Source organism: Mus pahari, chromosome 15 (genome assembly GCF_900095145.1).
Source record: "Mus pahari chromosome 15, PAHARI_EIJ_v1.1, whole genome shotgun sequence".
Lineage (NCBI taxonomy): Eukaryota > Metazoa > Chordata > Mammalia > Rodentia > Muridae > Mus > Mus pahari.
In genome coordinates, this window is record NC_034604.1 from 8,641,421 (window position 1) to 8,663,378 (window position 21,958).

At 44.9% G+C, this 21,958-nt stretch overlaps 1 protein-coding gene and 1 pseudogene across 1 annotated transcript in view; both read left to right on the forward strand.

The window, feature by feature from the left end:
- The window catches only part of Lama3 (laminin subunit alpha 3), a 240,668-nt gene that overhangs the window by 27,615 nt on the left and 191,095 nt on the right, over positions 1-21,958 (forward strand). The window contains exon 2 of the mRNA XM_021215025.2: positions 5,948-6,100. Within this exon, the coding sequence (XP_021070684.1) occupies positions 5,948-6,100 (153 nt within the window). The remainder of the gene's footprint in view (positions 1-5,947; positions 6,101-21,958) is intronic.
- LOC110333400 lies at positions 1,880-2,324 on the forward strand (annotated as a pseudogene).

A 21,958-nucleotide genomic window follows, 5' to 3' on the forward strand; every position in this document is an offset into this window, starting at 1 on the left:
GAGGGGACACTCTAGCATGGGTGACAGTCACTGAGGGCCCACTCTAGCACAGGGCACAGTCACTGAGGGCCCACTCTAGCATGGGTGACAGTCACTGAGGGCCCACTCTAGCACAGGTGACAGTCCATTCGAGCTACAAACACCACCCTAATTACAGTCTATGACTCCATCACAGACACATCCAAAGGCTTGTTGCCTAGGAGACATAGAACCTGTCAAGTTGTCAATCACATTCACCATTGTAAGGATTCATCTCATTCCCAGCCATTTCTCTCTTCCTGCCGCACCTCTTGACTCCCTGGTGGCCAAGAGGCAAACAATTTTGCTTTCTACCACAAGCTTCTCTCTGCCTTGTCTCAGGCCCAGAGAGTTGGGACTAGGTGAGCATGGACCGAGACCCCCAAAATGGTGAGCCACAGTTTTCCTTCGTGTAGATTATTTTCTCTGGTGTTTTGTCATAGCTACAAGAAAGCTCACTGACACATCTATTCTACTCCAAAATGTAGACCTCTGAAATGACCCAGATTTGCACTACATGCACACAGCTTTTGAATCATGTATTTGCACACACTTGCTTAGTTTTTCTTAAGTACTTGGAACCAACAGTGAGTCCCTTGTTTTCTGTCATTCAGATCTCTATATCCAGGAGCCTGGCACAGCTGAAAGTGAATCGTGCAGAGCCATGGTACTATGTACTCTGTGTGCTGTGAAGTCACTCCTCACTCCACACTGTGCAAACGTTCAAGAAAATGACCAAGTGCTTGCTTTAACAGTTCTAACCACTCCTCTATGCTCCAGTGCCTCTCAAAGGGAACAGTATCTTTGCAAAGGGGCAGCCTTAGGTTTGGAATTGTCTCACTGCAGAATATTCTCCACTTATGGCTGGCTTAGGTTTGAGCACTGGAGACACTGTAGCTTCTAGAGTCTTAGAGAATGATGAATTGGAGTGGAGCCGGGGCAGTGTGCATGCATGGCATGTGATGGGGCTGTTGATGGATGAGTGTGGTTAGATGTTCCTCTTGCCAGCATTTCTGTGCCTGATATGAACATGGAAACTACTGCTGGGCCTCTGTGCACATCTGGCGGTGGCAGGTACTTGAAGAACAGTGTAATTGCTCCTGAAACGCCCGCTGCCCCACTTTCCATCCAACTCGGAGACAGATCTCTTTGATGGAGCTACAGAGTGCCTCAGCCAGGGAAAAGTCTTGGGCTGTGTGTAGCATCTCCAGAGCTCTGTGCAGGCCCTGGTCCCTGGGTGTGTGGCTGGTCCCTGGGTGTGTGGCTTCAGGGAAGGCATTGAAACTCTTTGTTCCTTCATTTTTCTACCTTCAGGGTTCATGTGCTTTGTTACAAATCCCAGAGTGTTGTGGATACCAAGCCAGTATGTTGTGGCTTGGTGCTTCAGGTCTCCTATCTTGCTTCTAACATTTTCTAGGGAAGTGTGATGGTCAAATGACTTCTTTCAAAGGCAGACCTAACTGTTAGCGTTATCTTTCTGATTTCACTCCAGTTTCTAATGCTTTAGAGTTTTAGCCATTTAAGTTAATTGAACAAAGGAATCAATGTTCAATAAGGAAAACAAAAGTTCCGTTGGAGGTACTGTTGGAATCAGGACCATTAATGGTTGCATTATGAATTCAACATAGAGTATGACATATTTAGCCTAAGACAAGCATCAAGAGTGTTGGGAGCTAGCAGGGACTAGATTCTGACCCTTATGAAGAAGACGTTGTTGCTGAGCGCTGTGTGAATGCTGGCTCGTTTCCTGTGGACCTCCTGTGCTGGAGCACTATACTGCATGGCTATTTATTTGGACAGTCCCTTCTCCTTTCGTTTAAAAGGGGGATTAATTGCTCCCTCTTTCCTTTCTGCCACCGTCATGCCATCCAGACTGAGAAAAACCTGGAAACTCTGTGGCCATGGCCACGGCTGCATCAGTAAGCACCTTAAGCACTCAGGAGGCTGCGGAAATGCTGGCGGTGTGGCTCGCCACAGGATCAACTTTGACACATAGCATCCAGGTTACTTTGGGAAACTTGGTATTACCACTTTAAGAGGAACCAGAACTTCTGCACAACTGTCAACCTGGATAAATTGTGGACGTTGGTCAGCGAGCAGACACAGGTCAGTGCAGCAAAAACCAAGCCTGCAGCTGCTTCTGTCATTGATGCTGTGCAATCGGGCTATGACAAAGTTCTGGGCAAGGGAACGCTCCCTAAGCACCTGTCATCGTGAGGGCCAGGATCTTCAGCAGAAGAGCTGGAGAGAAGATTAAGGGCGTTGGAGGAGCCTGTGTCCTGGTGGCTTCCCACTCTGGAGGTTAATTAAATGCTAACATTTAAAAAGGGGGGATTAATTATATTTTATTTATGTGTATGACTCTCCCCACCCTGTGTGTGCGTGTGTGTGCACGTGCGCACGTTTAATAGTACAGTAAACATGCATGAACTTGCTACCAAAACCAAAGGTAGAACCTAAATGGTAACCTGTGTGGCAGCATGTGCCCCTGTATGGCAGTAGGTGTCCCGTGTGGCAGCATGTGCCCCTGTATGGCAGTAGGTGTCCCGTGTGGCAGCACGTGTCCCCCATTTCCACCATCTCCAGTCATGAGGAAACCACCAACCTGAGTTCATTATTAATTATTACTTGTTTCCCTCATTTCCTTCTTTCCTTTTTGTTTTCTTTTCTTTTCCTTCTTGAGTCAGGGTCTCATTGTGCAGCCCAGGGTGGCCTCAAACTCATGATCATGTACCACAGCCTCCCAAGCCCTAGGATTATAGGCCTTTGTCCCCATACTCGGTGGCTTATTGAAAAAAGAGTATTTTATTATATCCATGTATATCTTCTAGAATAAGAAGTTGTATTTCAGTATGTGAACATGTCTTGCTGAACATGTCCATTTATTTGTTGTTTATACAGCCACCTGTGATGTGACCATGCCATTCTTGAATTGCCTGCTTTCCTGTAGCCATACAGTTAGGTTAGTCTCAGGATTTTGCTCTTGTGAAGAGGCAATACATATTCTTGTGTGTGATGCCATCAAATACAAGCAGGCTATTCTTCCTGAGTTATGAACTCAGGAGTTGTCTTGCTTGCTATGTCCTAGGTGTAAACTTACTTTAGTAGCGAAACCAAAACAGCTGCCAAAGGTTTTAAACTAATTCACACTCTTAGTAATCAGCACACTCAGAAACTCACACTCTTAGGCTGCCCTTTAAAACTTATTGTCACAACATTTTAAATTTGGGGAGGCTGAGTGTGAAACACTATTGCATGTGGTCTGCTGGAACGGCTAACGGTGATGATGTACTCCCAGGCCTTTCTGGCTCTTCTGTGAGAGCCCTGTTCCTATTTTTGCCCATTTTCCTGATGAACTGTTCGTACTTCTTTTGATGCTATGAAAGGATTTGGTATATGTTTTTGAAATTTAGGAATATTCTGTTTCCGGTTCAGTTACTGATCCTTTTGATGATGATGATGATGATGATGATGATGATGACGATGAACACTCCAAAACTCAGAGGCTTAAATCAACAGTAGAAATTCTCCTCCATGAGGAGGGACCTTACTGCTCAAATCTGGCAACCTGAGTTTGATTCCTAGAATCTACATAAAGATAGAGAGAACCAATTGCTTAGGGTTGTTCTGTGGCCTACACACACACACACACACACACACACACACACACACACACACACACTTACTCTCACATACACACTTACACACACATTTACACATACACTCACACAAGACACACATTCACACACCCACAGACATATTCACACACCAAGACACATTCACATATACATACACTCACACAAGACACACATTCATGCCGGGCGTGGTGGCGCGCGCCTTTAATCCCAGCACTTGGGAGGCAGAGGCAGGCGAATTTCTGAGTTCGAGGTCAGCCTGGTCTACAAAGTGAGTTCCAGGACAGCCAGAGTTACACAGAGAAACCCTGTCTCGAAAAAAGAAAAAAAAAAAAACCAAGACACACATTCACACACTCACACACATTCACACACATATTCACACACAGACACATTCACACATACATATACACAGGACACACATTCACACACTCACATACATTTGCACACATTCACACACAGACACACTCACATATACATTCACACACATACAATCACACAAGACACACACATACACATTCACACACACATAATCACACATTCACATACACATATTTTCACACACTCATTTTCACACACACATTCACACACTTACACACATTCACACATACATACACACCCACACACATATTTATACACATACATTCACACACTCATACACACATTCACACACTTACACACATTCACACATACATACACACTCACACACATATTTATACATACATTCACACACTCAAACATACATTCACACTCACATTCACACACTTACACACATTCACACATATACACTCACACACTCACACACACATACTTATACATACATTCACACACACATTCACACACTCTCACAACACACATTCACACATACATACATACATACATTCACACACACATACTTATACATACATTCACACACATACACACATACATACATTCACACACATACTTATACATACATTCATTTACATACTCACTCACTCACACACACACAAGATTAACTAGAAAACCTGTAAAATCCTTAAGAAGTTGCTAATGGAGTCACTGCTCTGCTGGCCTTCTATGCTGTATACGCACTGGCTGAAGTGACAGGCTACACAACAAGCCACACACAGTCACTAGCCTCATATGAGGTGCTGCTGAGTTCTAGAAATGTATTTAATATTAAAAGATAAACATCTAAACAAATAGCTTAGCATGTAGGAAAGTGCAGTTGTATACCACCAAAAGCCCATTTTGTACACAAGGACATTTGGTCACATACCAGAACCAAGCTTACCTTGAAACACCCGAGAACTGGTGAGAATGGCAGAAGAACCACCCACTGGCTGCAGCATATTTCCGAAGAAGCAGCGAGCACAATTTGCTCCTTTCCCCTCTCCTCCTTCATGCCTCTTAGACTCCAGGATAACTTTGTTTGCGAGTCTGTGAGGTCCATGGCTGTGGGGAATCATAGACTTTTGACACAGTTAACATATTATCCAAACACAAGAAAGACCAAGGTTCAGATCTTTGGCTGACAAATATCTGCAAAATTCTGTGTTGAAAAGAATAAACGAAAACAAAACCAGAATCAAAACAATCTGCCTACCAAAGAGCAACAAACTCAGTTAGGGGTTGGCTACTGTAACACCAGGCACCCCTGGGGGAAACAACTGCTTCTCACTGCATCGAGCCCAGCCAGGCCCGCCTTATCTTCCAGTACTTAGGTTGGTGTAGACCAGCTGGCCCCCATCTTTGCCCAGGTTGGTTGTCCTACTCGGGACACTTTCTTGCTTGAGGGCAAAGACTGTTTACCCCTTCGCCACTCTCCCAGGCAGCCCAAATGTCCCCTCTTCCACTGTGGACTGTGTGCTCGGCCTTAGACTGCGGCAGCATTCCGTATTCTGTGGAGGCACCTGCTGTATGCTCTCTTGGTGATCATTTGTACATTTTGTCTCTCTACTGGGCTCATGGTAGAGAATGTGCCTTGCACCGAACTGCTAAGAGTCCAGTGGTTTTGTGAAGGAGAAAATATCCTTGCATCCCCAATTTGGAAGTTCTTTGTAAAGAGTTGTGTAGGTCGAGGAAAGCAAAGTCATAAAGGACAGGAAAAAACCCGATAACCAGACTACAAACAGCAGACCTGGCTTCAGACTAGGTGAAAAGAGGCTCCTGTCGAGGGCACTGCCTGCCATGCAGCAGTACAACAGCCATCTCTAGCTAGCATGGAGCAGTCTGTCTAGGCTGTTTCTTCTGCTAAACTAATACAAAAACATTTCCTTGAAAAAATGTAAAAGGCCTTTTCTCCTCCCCAGGGCCAGTTCTGTGACTACTGCAATTCTGAGGATTCCAGGAAGGCACATCCGGCCATCCATGCGATTGATGGATCAGAACGGTGGTGGCAAAGCCCGCCTCTCTCCTCTGGCACACAGTACAATGAAGTCAACCTCACCTTGGATCTGGGGCAGGTGAGTGCTGCTTTTGGTTGGAACAGAGATACTGGGCTTGGATCTCTGTTTCTGTGATTTCCGACAGACAGAAATAAATGTTAGTTTTAATCCATTTATTGTTTTCTATCCATGACATGGACATTTGCTCCCTGTAAAGCCCAGGCCAGCGGAAGTCACAGTGCAGATCCTCAACCTTGTCTTGGCTCAGTTGTAAAGTGCTTGCTGTACAAATATGAGGACCTAAGTTTAGTCTTCTAGGATTTACATAAAAAGCCAGGCATGGTGGCAGGCTGTAGTCCTGGTGCTGTGGAGGTGGAGACCGGGAATCCCTAGGGTGTGTTGGCCGGCCTGCCGGGTCAGGCAGCTCCACGTCCAGTAAGAGGCACGGTCTCCAAAGATAAGATGGAGAGCGGTTAAGGACCAGACCCAGTGCTGACCTCTGGGCTCCACACATAAGAGCACATATGTGTATACACACCCTCACACATATACCTACATGCATACACATATGTGAAATACACAAATCTATAGTTGTGAATAGTTGTATTATAAAATTATCCTTTATTATTATTTTAATTGTGGCATAATGCAAATATAAAATGTATCGTGTTCACCATCTAAGTGCCCTTGTTCAGTGGCATTTGATAGATTGACATTGTTGCCTCAACACCATCCCCGCCTTCCCGAGTCTTCATCTCCTTATTATGTAAAGCTGAAACTCCACACCTAGTCAGTTCCATCCCCTGTCTTCTTCACTCTGGGCAACTACTGTGCTATTTTCTGGGGACCAATGTCTCTAGGAATGCCATGTAAGTGAATTATACAATATTTGCCTTTTTATGGTTAACTTGCATTCATTAACCTATGCTTTCAAGAGTCAGACACTTTGTACTATATGCCAGTATGTCCCTCTCTTCCAGGCCAAATGAATAGAATTCCATGTATTTTTACCCACCTTTGTGTGTTCCCATTGATGGTCACTTGGCTTACTTCCAGTGTTGAGCTATTGTGAACAATGCCGTCAAACATATGGGTGTGGTAACTATATTTTTCTTGCATTTATTTTCCTGGAAATCCTGATTCACAGGATATTGAATAGCATAATTTGGGGCCTTATTTGGCCAACTGGTCACAGGGAGGCAAGCCTGCTGTCTATTCTTCTGTGTAGGCTATGAAGGTCCCAAGATGGCTGCCTCTGGCACATATACATATGGTCAACCCCCTGCCCTTGAGAACAGGCAACTTGGTGACTGTTATAGTTACTCCATTGGATGTGGACTTTTTATGAGGGACTTTTATGATTGCATTTTATGGTCAGTGGATTCAAATGGGGAGCTTTTCTCTGATGAGAGGAGTTTCCAGTGGGACTGCCTCTTCTGAGAGAAGACATTTGACTATGAGAGAATCTCCTACTAGCCAGGAAGGCAAAAGCTGTCAGGTTGTGAACTTGCCCTGGAGACAGCCATGGGGCAAGGATTTGAAAGTAGGCTCTGGAAACTGAGGGCGGCCTCCAGCCAACAGCCCACAGAGAGAATCCAGCTGACAGCTTGATTGCACTTTTGATCTTGAGCAGAGAACTTGGCCCAGCCATGTTGACTCCTAATTGGTAGTTTGAGATAATAAATGTTATTATGTTCAAGACATGAAGTGTAAGGTACTTTGTTATGCCCAAGTAGAAAATGAAAATGAATACAGCTTATTCTACAGTTTAGTTTAGTTTATTTCAGTTTTTCAAGACAAGATTCCTCTGTGCAATAGTCCTGGCTGTCCTGGAACTTGCTTTGTAGACCAGGGTGGCCTTGAACTCACAGAGATCCACCTGTTTTGGCCTCTGCCTCTGGAGCGCCACCATGCCTGGCTTATTCTGCCTTTTAAAGGAGGGAGTTCACACTATTCCTTTAACACATATTTACTACACTCCAGTAGGCACTTGGTTTGTATCACAGCTACTAAATAATACATAATAAACTTGTGTAGTGCGTTTGGAACTGAACCGAGTAACAGAGGCCTGAAAAAGCAGAGCAGATTCAGGGCTTCATGAGAGTCAGGGACAAGCGGATTGTAGTTGGCCGCTTTTCTTTGGTGTTCAGAACAGAGTTTATTGAGAATGCATGGCAGAAGCAGAGTCTTGAAGTGTATGAAGGACTTTGTCATGTGTGTAGATGTCCATCACCCAGACAAAGGGAATAGCTCTACACAGGCCCTAAGGCAGAGCTTGTGTGAGAACATGGAGCTGCATGGAGGGAGAGTGAACCAGGAGGTGGTGGCAGCTGAGACAGAGGTCAGGGAAGAGCAAGCATGCCCAAGCCTTAGCAATGACACTGGCTTGAGGGCGAGACAAGGATCAGACGTGTACCTTAAAGTCATTTTGGAGTGCTCTGTAGAGTTTATAGGAGGAGCTGGATGGGAGACAGTTACTATAACCCATGAGAAAGATGCTGTTAGTAGCCATGGCAGTGAGCAAGTGGATACCAGCTACGCTTAGATGACAGAGCTGCCATGACTTCATCGTGGGTTGCCAGTGGAATTAGCTGGAGAGTTCAGGGATGCCCTAGACTTGTGAACACCACTGTTGGCTCAGATGTCCACTGGAAGACTGTGCATCTAGTGCTACTGTTTGGATTGCTGTCTGGGCTAGGAGTAGACATTGAATATGGATTCATTTAGTTTTGGCTTCTCCCATATAGCTGCTTGAATCTGTTAGTTTGTGCTTTTCATCAGCTCTGGATATTTCAAGCCCTTGTTTCACTAAGTAATTCTCAGCACATTTTCTTTGGGATTCTGATAACTAATGTTAGCTTTAAAAGGTGTGTGTGTGTGTGTGTGTGTGTGTGTGTGTGTGTGTGTTGGTGTGGTTTACCACATGTATGCTGGTGTCTGCAGAGATCAGACCCCGTCCCACTCAGGAGCTGGAGTTACAGGGCTGTTGTGAGCTACAGGACATGGGTGCTAGGAATTAAACTTGGGCCCCCTAGAAGAGCAGCAAGTTGTCCTAACCACTGAGCTGCCTCTAAAGTCCCCAAAGGCTCACTTTTTCATTGCTATTCCCCAGTTCTCTGACTGGGCATATTATCATTTTTATTTTCCAGTTGATTTTTTCCTGTCCTTTTTTCAGATGAGGCAGTTTGCATTGTTCTGCGTCAAGCCCGCAGATTCTTTTGTGTTTTCCTTCTGTTACGCTCTCAGGCGTTCACCTCCTGGGTTGTCAGTCCCTTGGTACTTGTTCTTTGTTGTGTGTTTTATTTGTTCTTGGAGGTTTTATACCTGTCCCAGAGTACTTATGATCACTGGTTGGAACAGGTTATGACTATTGCCTTAGAGAATTTCTCAGATTTTTCTGCCATGTCGTCTTTCCAAATTATGATTCTTTCCTAGTGCAATGAGGACTTTCTGCTGTATTCTAGGTCTTTGGATAATTATGTTAAAAGACTACTCTAGGCTCTGTTTTGTTTTGTTTTAAAGATTTATTTACTTATTATATGTAAGTACACTGTAGCTGTCTTCAGACACTCCAGAAGAGGGAGTCAGATCTTGTTACGGATGGTTATGAGCCACCATGTGGTTGCTGGGATTTGAACTCAGGACCTTCGGAAGAGCAGTCAGGTGCTCTTACCGGCTGAGCCATCTCACCAGCCCCAAGGCTCTGTTTAAATCTTGTTTAGCTGAGCATCTTCACTGTGGTGTAGGTCTTGGTGTGTCTTTGTAGCCATGGTTCTGTTGTAGTCGTTTTTTCAGAGTTCTGCAGTGCTGCGCTAGTCGGCTCTGTTCAATGGGCATCAACCTGGCCTGCTTGGTGCCACTGTCTTGGGGAGCAGAGTGGGTTTCTTGTTGTCCATTTAGTAAAGGGCCCAAGGCATTGGGCATTTTGGGGCCCAGGGTGCTTTCTCTCAAACCATTGCCTGAGACTGCTGGTAAGGAATCGAGAGCATATTGACAGTATTCAACTACCAAAGTGGATGAAATTTAAAAAAGAATAGACCAAAGGGCTGAGTCCTGCCACTCACCAACACTGAGGAGCCAGAGCGAAGGGGAGGAATCAGTCAGCCAAGAAGTCTGGCCTGGGTCACAGATGACGGAGGAAGTCAGACGAGAGAATGGGATGTCCTAAAGACCAAGAAAGGCTGAGACAATGAGGACAATTCCAGGTTAACAGTATGAGTCCAGCAAGAAAACAGCCCAAAGGTCTGATATAGTAAAACATATACCAATGGTCAGAAAGTCTGCCAAAGCAGGCTCAGCATCATTAGTCAATAGGGAAATTCAAATCAAAACATGATAAGGGGTGGGGGAAATGGGGTGTCGACAGGAGAGATGGGGTGTGAGCAAGAGAGATAAGGAGTCATCAGGAGATATGGGGTTCCAGCAGGAGAGATGGGGTGTGAGCAGGAGAGATGGGGTATCATCAGGAGGGATGGGGGTGTCAGCAGGAGAGATGGGGTATGAGTAGGAGAGATGGGATGGTGGCAGAAGAGATGGGGTGTCATCAGGAGATATGGGGTGTTGGAAGGAGAGAGGGGGAGTCAGCAGGGGAGATGGGGAGTCAGCAGGGGAGATAGGGTGGCAGCAGTGAGTATGGGATAGTGGTTAGGAACATGAGCTGCTCCCCCAGAGCAGTTCTCAGCACCGTGTCAAGCAGCTCACAGCTAGTTGCAGCTCCAGCTTAGGGGATCTGCAACACTTTTCTAGCCCCCGTGGGTACCGGTCTTCACATGCACATCAATAAAAATAAAGTAAATCTAAAAACATAATTACAACTGTAATAGGACATCATTTATACTGACTTAGATGGTTATAATAAAAATTTTGATAGTAGCAATGGTAACGAGGCAAAGAAGCTGGAACCCATAGACACAGTTGGTAGAAATGCAAAATGGTACCGCTGCTTTGGACACCTCACAAAGTCAAGCACACTGCTACCACATGACTCAGAGGTCTCACTTGTAATTTGTGCCCAAGAGAAAGGAGTGTGTGTGTCCACAGAGCCCTTGCTCATCAGTCGTGACTGTACCACTGATCATAAGAGCTAAAAGGTGGGAGCAGCTAGAAGCTCTACCAGCTGCTGAGTGAGTGAACCCGATGCAGCATGCCCCACAGTAGGCTAGTATCCAACAAGGAGAGCTAGGAAATCTTGATGAAGGCTACATAAGCAAATCCAGAAAACATCACGGTGTGTGAAGGAAGCCAGTAAGAGGCCATGTGTCCTGTGCTCCAGCTCATGGGAAAGTCCAGATAGGCAGATCTAGAGCAAGAGAAGTGATCTTAGCTCCCACCTGGGGCTGGGCCTTCTGGAGACAACTGCAGCATGACCACTAATAGATCCAAAATAGGTGTGTCATGTATGAAGAGAAGAGCATTCAACAGCAGGCCCATGCACGTATAGTCAGCAATAAGAGTAAGAAGAGGAGCAGCTGCTGTTAGTGTGTGAATCTGTCAGATCTTGTCAACACTCATAAAACCACTAACATCAGCGACGTGCTAGTCATCGTATTGTTCTTGTTCCTGTTGTGTGCACAGTACAGCTCACCCAAGAAATACTGCAGAAATAACTAAAGATGTGTACTGTACCCTGAAAATCGAAAGGTATTGAGGCTTCTGAAATGTCATCTTCATTCAGGTTGGGCCTAGTTTTATGATAGAAGGGCCTCCTTATTCTGTGTTGTGATGGGAAGGGCTTCTCCTGACAGAATCTCACCATTGGATTGCACGTGATTTAGTGCACAGACAGAGCCATCATGGGTCTGAAAGCTGTGATCCCGACTTAGTTGTGAATCAGCTTTCCAAAGAGCCAAGCGCTTACTCAACTTCTGTCATTAATGACCAAGATGTACCTATTACGTCAGTTTTTAAAGCAAAGATCTGATTGTATAGTCCAGAGAGCCTCGACCTCGTAGTCCAACTGCCTTAGCCTCCCAGAACTAGGGTTACAGCCACACACCAGTACACACCGTTATCATCATGCCATTTTCTTTTTGAGGCACTGGGAGTTGAGCTCAGCACCTTATCCCTGCTGTGCAAGTGCTCCACTGTGGGATCCATGCCTACACTTACTTTGTGTTTCATAGCCTGCTCTTTTGCTGTGTGGCACTTTACAGCACACTGAGCTGCTCTGTGACTCAGTTTCCCCATTTGTAAACTGAAGCAACCATATATACACCACAGGACTTTTGAGGTTTAATGAGTTAATGGCTTAAATTCCAGACTTCTTTAGGGTGGTGCTAATATTTATTTTTTGTTTAACAAAATGAGCACTCATGATTAAAAAGAATAGACTCAAACTACACATGGTACTGTAGAAAAATTCTTGGAAAAGCTTAAGATATGGAAAAGTAACAAATTATATCAAGTTGAACACATTTTTTTTTCTCCTTACATTGGAGCAATATGGGGTTTCAAGAAGTGTATGCTGTGGGGTATGGTTCCTCTTATGTCCCATTGATACAGTGAAAATGCCATCAAGAGACTGGATTCCAAATTTAAAAGTCATGTTAATATCTTAGCTCTAGGGCAGTGTGAGTTCTGATGTGTGATTGGGAAATAAAATGACCCCTGACTTGTCACGGCCAAATGGCCTTCTCTTAACTTGTTGCAAAGTTTGACAGAGATGAATTCAGGTCAGATTGACAGCTTTTGTTTCGGGTTGGGGTTGATTTCTTTGTCTTCTGGACTAATTGGTGATTTATTCCCCCCCCCCCCACACCATGTGTGTATGTTTTTGTTTAAACAATAAATTCTCTTGACAATTTCATATTGTCATTATGTTCATAGAACATATCTGGATTATATCCAACTCATTCTCCCCACTGGTTGACAATTTTTATTGTGTTTTTGTTTGTTTGTTTTGTTTTGTTTTTCTAAGTCAGTATCTGCAGGTTTGATTGTGAAGGGCAGCTTTGTCCCCCCAAGCTGACCCTTCCTGGGCAGTTCTGTATCATGGTGTTTCCTGGGGTTTCACAAGTTTATCCTGCCATATGTTACTCATGAGTTTCGGGCTGTATCTATGGGAAGCTTTGTGTTGTCTGTCCAACTACAGTTAGTTTGTTTGTAAAGTTTAAAGTGAAATGTGGTGTTTGGAAGCAGAGTCTTGGGGGCTCAGGGACATTTGCTTCTCCTGGACACCCTGGTGGGCATGTCTGTGGAAGATAAGGTAGGGTCTTGGGGTTCTACAATGGGCATGTCTGTGGGAGATAAGGTAGGGTCTTGGGGTTCTACAATGGGCATGTCTGTGGGAGATAAGGTAGGGTCTTGGGGTTCTACAATGGGCATGTCTGTGGGAGATAGGAAGGTAGGGTCTTGGGGTTCTACATGTGCCTTCCTCCATGAACTCCTGACACTCACTTGCCTGTTCCCTCTCCTAGGCTGGGGTCTAAGGAAATATGTAGAATACATGCAGTGTTGGTCTCTCTTTACCTGAAATAAAGGGAGCTTGGATGTTTTCAACAATTGGCTCTTCATTGGGATGGAGAGAGTGTCTAGGAATCACAGGGAGAAACACGTGCTTGTTTCTGGAAATTCACCTGAAGAAGATGTTAAAAGCATTTCTGTACCTGTTAGTACTAAAAAACTACTGTTGTTAGGGTTTCCATTGCTGTGAACAGACACCATGACCAAGGCAACTCTTATAAGGACAGTATCTAATTGGGACTGGCTTACAGGTTCAGAGGTTCAGTCCATTACCATCAAGGTGGGAGCATGGCAGCATCTGGGTAGGCATGGTGCAGGAGGAGCTGAGAGTTCTACATCTTCATCAAAAGGATGCCAGGAGCAGACTGTTTCCAGGCAGCGAGGAGGAGGGTCTCAAAGCCCACCCCCATGGTGACATACTTCCTCCAACAAGGCTATACTTCCTAATAGTAGCACTTCCTCTGCCAAGCATATTCAAACTACCACAACTATGAAGACAAAACAGAACACACACAAAATCCCTGACCCAGGCCCTTAGAAGGACTGGTGGTTGGTTCAGAGGTTGGGAGTGCCAAGAGAAGGCAGTTTGGGCTCTGCTCTGAGAAGTGGCCTGGGGAAGGTGCCCGCCTACCTCCAGCATCATATGGAACAGGGAACAGCTGAGATATCCCATTGGGTTCACAGATTAAAGGCTGCAATGCCAACTGTCTCACTTCCCTCCTGACTGGCTTTTCCCTGTCCCATCTTGAAAGTTTTATTTGATTTCTTTCTTCTTACTTGAGGGCTATTGCTGTGGCTCCAAGAGCTTTTTAAGTATCTGGAAACCCAGACATTTAATGTCCCTAGTAGCATCGTTTATCCCACTGGGTGGAAGTTGATGGGAAAAGCCCTGTTTCCTGTCTCTCCATGGACCATTTCTGAAGGACATTCTATATAACTTAGAATATTCTTAAAATGGTAATATTCTACTTATGGCACATGACCTATTAGCTTTTCTTTGTCCCCATGTCCCTCTCAAATTTGTGATTCTTGAGACCAACCCATAAATAAACCATCTCTATCCAAGCCTTTGTCTCACACTTTAGAGAGGACCCAAGCAGATTCAGAATAAAGGGGTCCAAGACCCTGAACCTTTTTCAGGTGTTCACACGAGAGAATGTGATCACAAAATCCGTAAAAGACAAAGGATGTGGAGCTGGGAAGTGGCTTGGTGGGGAAGAGCACTGCTCTGCAGCTTTGAGAACATGAGATTTAATATTCAGAATTCAAATGAAAACAAAACAAAACAACCAACCAAACTGCAGTCAGGCATGGTTAGATGTACCTGTAACCCTAGAACTATGGGTAGAGGCAGGCCCTGAGAATATACTGGCTTGCCAGCCTAGTGAAAACAGCAGGCTTCTGGTTCCATAAAGGATCCTGTCTCAAGCTCTCTTAGTTTGGGTTTACTGCTGTGAACAGATGCCATGACCAAGGCAACTCTTATAAGAACAACATTTAATTGGGGTTGGCTTACAGGTTCAGAGGTTCAGTCCATTATCAACAAGGCAGGAGCATGGCAGCATCCAGGCAGACATGGTGCAGCAGGAACTTAGAGTTCTACATCTTCATCCAGAGGAAGGCAGGAACAGACTGTCTCCCATGTGGCTAGGAGAAGGGTCTCAAAGCCCACCCCCACAGTGACGCACTTCCTCTACCTTCTAAAGTGCCGCTGCCTGGGTCAAGAATATTCAAACCACCACACAAGGCAATAAAGTAGAGAGTGGTACAGGAAGACACCCAATGTCAGGCTTTGGTCTTCGCATGTTACACCGCTCCACAGAGGTTGTCTAAGAAGCTAAGATTAAGAGGGGTCCCACCCCCAGCTGGGGAGAGCTACTGACAGTTGATAGATACTTGGAGATGGAAAATCTGGTTTTTTTTTTTTTGTTGTTGTTGTTTTGTTTTGTTTTTAAGAGTAAAGCACCTGGTAGGTTAGCTGTGCTCCATGTAGATGGTCCATGCTCTAGAGCATAGAGGCAGCATTAATTAGACTTGATTTTTTTTTTTTTTTGAAAGAGGGCACAAAGTTAGGCAGGCAGTGCAGAGAGTGTTGATTTTGGAGGTGTTGGTGGAGACCAGATGAAATGACCAAAACACATCGTATAAAAATTTCAAAGAATTAAAAGTATTTTCCAAAATAACAACAACAACAACAACAACAAAATAGTATTGTAACGTCTAAGGAAAACTAGGTCCCAGGGGAAATATCCTCATTCAACACTTCTGCTCTGAGCAGCACAAACCACAAGGATCCACGTGAATACAGGGCCCAACCAGGGGAGAGTGGAATAGCACCTTCATACTGTGAGCCTTAGATGAATGAATGCAAATCTTTCTTTGTCACCCGAATCAGTCTGGAGTCAGTTGTGGGAGAAGGGAGCCTGGGCAAACTCCCGAGTCTCTCTCTTCAGCTCAAAGATTTGAGAAATGAAGTTGCCGAGATTTTGGCAGATGAAATCAGTCAGAAGAAGCCCAAACTGGGCCCTGCGTGGATGCCTCTTCCCTCAGCTCACCTGATTTTGCAGTTGGCTAAAGGTCAGAATCTCAAATGGTGAGATGAGAACTTGGCCATCTTTCAAGGGTCCACCTACCAGATTCTATGGCTTCCAGGGGGAAGTAGAGATGAGAGCTCATCCGACAGGCGCCCCCTGATTGGCATCTTCTAGACACTTTCCCATGTTTTCAGAATAAAGGGCAATTTTCTGCCAGGACTTAGGAGCCCTTCCGAGTCTAGATGCTTACCATCTCCTCCTCTCTCCCCCTTTCCTGTTTCCCCCATTTTCCTCTTCTTCTCCCCCTCCCTCTTCTCTACCCTTCCTCATTCTATTTTACTTTTTAAAGAGACAGTTTAGCTCTGCAATCCTCCTGCCTCAGTCTCCCAAATGCTGGGTATAAACCACAATGTTTTATTGCTGGTGCCTTCTCCTATTCTATGCCACTTCAGTACAGGCTTAACTTGGTCCTGGAAGCATCCTGTGCTGCTTTGTGCCTCTGAGCCATTTTCTGGTACAATTCCCAGTCCGCAGAATATCTTACCACCCTGCCTGGTCTGGCAGCCATCTTCCTGAGGTAATGTACATGTCCCTGGACACAGTCTCTGCCTGCCAGCTGCCTTCCACCCAGTGCTGTACTCCAAAGGCTTCGTGAACTCTGAGCTTAAGGTCAGGGGCTGTACAAGCAGCATTCTTTTTAAATTCATAGGACTGAAACATCTGCAGTTATGCCATTTCTCAAAAAGTATTGATTTTCATGCAACTATAAATTTCAACACTTCTTTACCTATTTTCTATTTGATGACATGTCTTTCTATAATTATAGATTACTTGATTGGAAAGTTCTCTGTCTTCGGGATTTTTTTGTTGCTGTGAAGGGATACCATGACCATGACAACTCTTATAAAAGAAAACATTTAATTGGGGCTGGCTTACAGTTTCAGAGGTCCAGTCCATTATCGTCATGGCAGCATGTAGGCAGACATAGTGCTCGAGAAGGAGCTAAGAGTTGTACGTCTTGATCTGCAGGCAACTGAAGGGATTTTGAGCCACACTGGATATAACTTGAGCATATGAGATCTCAAAGCCCGCCCCCACAGTGACATACTTCCTCCAACAAGGCCACACCTCTTAATAGTGCCATTCTCTATGGACCAAGCAGATAAACACAGTCTATGGGACCATTCCTATTCAAAGCACCACAGTCTCTAAAGCATTTTTACTTTACTTTCCTATAACTAGCACTACAAAAACAACAGGACACAACAGAAAATGAACTAAGTATGTTTTCTGCCCAGACACTCAGGGGCTGTGAGCATGCAGCTGGTGCCTCTGAAACACGGGCAGGGATAAAGGCTGGGCGAAGAAGAAGAAGAAGAAGAAGAAGAAGAAGAAGAAGAAGAAGAAGAAGAAGAAGAAGAAGAAGAAGAAGAAGAAGAAGAAGAAGAAGAAGAAGAAGAAGAAGAAGAAGAAGAAGAAGAGCTACGAATGAGGCACTTCCTTCTGGAATTCTCTCAGTCCTACAAAGAGACATTAAAATGATAAAGTGATCACTGGAGGCCACAGTGGCCTCCTTGGTGACTTACCAGAAGGTCCTGGCTCACCTACATTTAGGACGCGGGCATTTGGTTCCCTTGTAGGACAAGGCCATTGTGAAGTCAGAAGGGTTTTTCTGCTCAGGAAAGGTGAAAGCTAGGGTGTGGATGCTCACAGGGAAGCCTGCAGTCCAGGGTGTGGCACCAGGAAGGAAGACCCCTGGTTGCTGAGTCAGCCCATGTCTTGCAGCTCTTATAAGGCTGGGCAGCAAGTGTCTAGGATCTCAGTTCATGCAGAGAAGAGGAAGCCTAACAGAAATGACATTCTCTGTGCCATTAAAAAAAAAACAAAACAGGCTATTTCATGTATATGAGTACACTGAAGCTGTACAGATGGTTCTGAGCCACCATGTGGTTGCTGGGAATTGAACTCAGGCCCTTCAGAAGAGCAGTCAGTGCTCTTACCTGCTGAGCTAGGAGTGGGTGGGTAGGGGAGCAGGTGTGGGGGGGGAAGGTATAGGGGATTTTTGGGATAGCATTTGAAATGTAAATGAAGAAAATATCTAATAAAAATTGAAAAAAATTACATTAACATATGTTGCAGATAGCCCTGGGGCTAATTATATTTGATGTTAATTCCGTTCTCCTGTGAGGAGTTGTGAACAAGGAATGAGTCAGCACTCAGGTGATTTCCTGTAAGCCTGCTTCCCACCTTAATTTGTAAAATAAAGGAGAGCTGATGATTGGGCAGATAAAGGGAAGGTGGAGCTGAGAGTTGGAGGAGAGAAGGAGGAGGTTTGAGAGGGAGGGGACACAGAGGAGGAGAAAGAAGAAAAGCAGAGCAAAAACACAAGTCCTTGGAGTCCAAGTTCTAAGGGGTCTCATAGATGTGGAAGATGGTAGTGTAGCGGTAGATCTGCCCAATCTAGGCGTGCAGCATGTAATCATAAAAAAGATAAGAGGCTAATCCTTTTTCTGTATGGTTGAGAAGGTGCATACAAGCAACTGGGGGGTTGGCAAGGAAGAAAATGGAGGTTTTTTTTTTTTAATTTGCAAATAAAATCACTTCATTCTAAATAAATATCACATAGCAAGCTTAAGGAAGCCACTTAAACATTTGCCCAGTAGCAAATCTCATTGAATGAGAATGGCCACCCTAAAGCCCGGAGCTCTGACTAATGTACTTTACACTTCACTATTAGTTACATTCTTATTCAGTTTTTTACCATAGCAACAGAAAAAAAAGCAACAATGCAATTGAAACTGGCAAAAGAAACAGTTCTGTAATCCCTTTCATGGCCGGTATGACCTTTGGCCCGCTTCCCATCCTTCTCTGCTGGGTGGTTTTGCCCCTCTCCTATGAAGAAGTCACCACCTTTTCTCCTCCCTTGCCCTTTCCTTCCCTCTTCTTACTGCCTCTCCTCTTTAAACATATTTTATATTATATTTTTGATTTTCTTTTGGCGTGCGTGTGTGTGGCAGTCAGAACACAACTGTGGGTCAGTCCTGTCCTTTTAGCACATGGATCCTGGTGGCCAAATTCAGCTCATTAGGATTGGAGCCAAGCTGTTGTTACCCACTGAGTCATCTTGCTAACTTGCCTTTCTTCCTACTGAGATGGGGTCATGCCTGGGCTGGCCTAGAACTCACAGTATAGCTCAGGCTGGCCTTGAACTTTCAGTCCTCTTTGTCTCAGCCTCCCCAGTGCTGGGGTTAGAAAAGGAAAGTTAGCATGGTCTCAGGGAGAGTCCAGGCTACTGGGCTAATTAATGTTGGGTGTGTGGGAGTTCTGAGGAGTCAGTGCAGATGGAACCCTCCCCAAGCATTTATACTTTAAAAGGCTTATCATCCTTGGCACAGAATGACCACTTTTAGGGATTTTACCTCCAGAAATTGATGAGATAAATACTAAAATATTTGATCCAGGATATTTATTCAAGCAACATTTATAACAGTAAAAAATGGAGATAATTTCAATGTATAATAAAGGGTCATTCACATGCCATTCAAATGATGCCATAGAGTTAGAGCCAAGCTGTTGAGTATGTGGTATTGTGAAGAAAAAAAGAAAATATATATTATGTCACATATATGAGAAACATATTTACTGTGTGTTATATAAGCATAGAATATATGTATACATATATAATGTATTTTTAATATGATAAGATTTCACATTGTAGTGAAAATAATCTATATATAAACCAGAGCCAAGCTACTAGGGGATGCTCTTGGTGTGCTAGTGATGCTGTGCTAGTGATGCTGTGCTCATGATGCTGTGCTGGTGATGCTGTGCTGGTGATGCTGTGCTGGTGAGGCTGTGCTGGTGATGCTGTGCTGGTGATGCTGTGCTGGTGATGCTATGCTCGTGATGCTTCTCTCAGGATGGTGCTATTACCTGGGAGTTTTACTTCTTTCTCTCCCTGACTCTCACTTGGATCATAGACTTGCTTTCTGACCTAAGCACATGTGGCCTCTATCAGTGTCTTCATCTGAAATCTGGGGATGATCTAGTACTAACTGTTGAGGTCGTTGTGAGGAAATTGTGAGTTAACACAAGGAGAGCTCAGGTTATGTTCCACATTGTATCTGCATTCTTCCGGATGCATCTATTGTTTACAGAGTTAAGAAAACAATAAAGTTAGTTTTCTTTTGAGGAAAAGGAAATGTTCAGGGACTGGGGAAGATAGCTCATGGAGTACAGTGCTTGCCTTTAAGTGTGAGGAGCTCCCAAGCTGCCACTGGTGCAAACACTCCACACTTGGGGAATTCCTGTGTCCCGTGTGCCACACCTGCACTGCTTGCCAAGCCTCTGATCCTTGAGATGGTGCGGCTCCCTGGTTTACCTGCAGCAGCACAATGTAGCCAGCGGGAGCACTCACATCCCCTCTTGCCTCTTACAGTCCTCCATGCTAAGCAGCCTCACACCATCCTCCCTCACAGACTGCTACTGCCACGTATGTCTCAGGAGCTCCCAGAGACATGGGTGGAGAAGGCAAGAGGAGCCAGAGCTGAGGGACTCCCTGCTTGTCTCAATTCAGGATCTATCTAAATGGTCAGACCCAGGAGGGTCTGGGCAGATGAGATCCAGACTGTGGCTCTAGCAAAGGTCTCGAAGTGGACAGAGTAGCCGAAACAATGAGCAGAAGAGTGGGGGTTTGCACACACATGGTCTTTCTGGAAACTGACTCTATAATGCCCAGAGAAGTTTTATAAAAGCTGTATACACAGCTGTATTGTTTGTACACGCTCAGTAACGAGGCGCTATTCCCCCAAGATTTGATAGGTTTAATAATGGCTGATTGAATCTGCAGATGTGGAACCATGGACACAGAGAGCCAACACATTTGGAATTGGTTGGTCTGGCACCTTGCCTGGGCTGCCCAGCTTACCCTTATTAGTTGGTCACTATGACAGCAGCGTAAGGCACACTTTCAACTTATTACAAGTCCCTTAGTTGTGGACGTGTTCCCTTCCTTACAGCATCATCAGGCCCCTCTGCCTAGCCTGTGGGGTCCTGGCCCCCATGGGTCTACAGAAAGTAATGAGGACAAGGCATTCTGACCATCTGTCCCACTTGCTCCTGTGCTGGCTGTGGGTGCACCTTCTCAGTGCTTCCCAAGCAAGTTCCTGACCCCAGCCACTAAGTCATCAGTACCTTCCAGCCCAGGGTAGGGAGTTCTTGGTTTTTCACTCTGTTGTCTCCCTTTAATAAATGGGTCTGTTGATGCGATTGTAAAGTGCACTGATTGTTTTGCTCAGCGAGGCCTTCATGTAGAAATAGTTCTTGCACAACGTGAGGTGTTTCTGAGTCACTACTGAAAACACAGTACGAATCCGGGGCAACACTTGAGCCGTTGGCTGACCAAAGCTTGTTTCGGCTTGCTTCTGTCCAAGTGGATTGCCACAGAGAAGCCAGCACTGAGTGGGATGTCTTTGTGAGGAATGTGCTAGGTCAAGTTTCCTCTCACAGTCTGCAAGGGGTAAAGAAGCTGCTTTCATTTCGCTCTTCCTTTTTGAAAATGTAATTACTTGCTTGCTTAGCAGTGGGTCTCAACCTGTGGGTTACCACCCCTTTGGGGGTCACACATTAGATATCCTGCATATCAGACATTTACATTATGATTCATAACAGTAGCATAATTACAGTTATGAAGTAGCAACAAAATAATTTTATGGTTGAGGTCACCCCAATATGAGGAACTGTATTAAAGGGTCTGCATTAGGAGGGTTGAGAAGTACTGGTTAGTATGTGTTTGTGTGTATTTGGAGGCATGTAAGCAAGACTGTACATGTACCACGGTGCATGCACGGAGGTCAGAGGATGCCTTGCGTAAGTCAGTTCTCTTTCTATACCCCAGAGGCTCCGGGGGTCACACTAAGGCTGCAGGGTGGCCCAGAGGCTC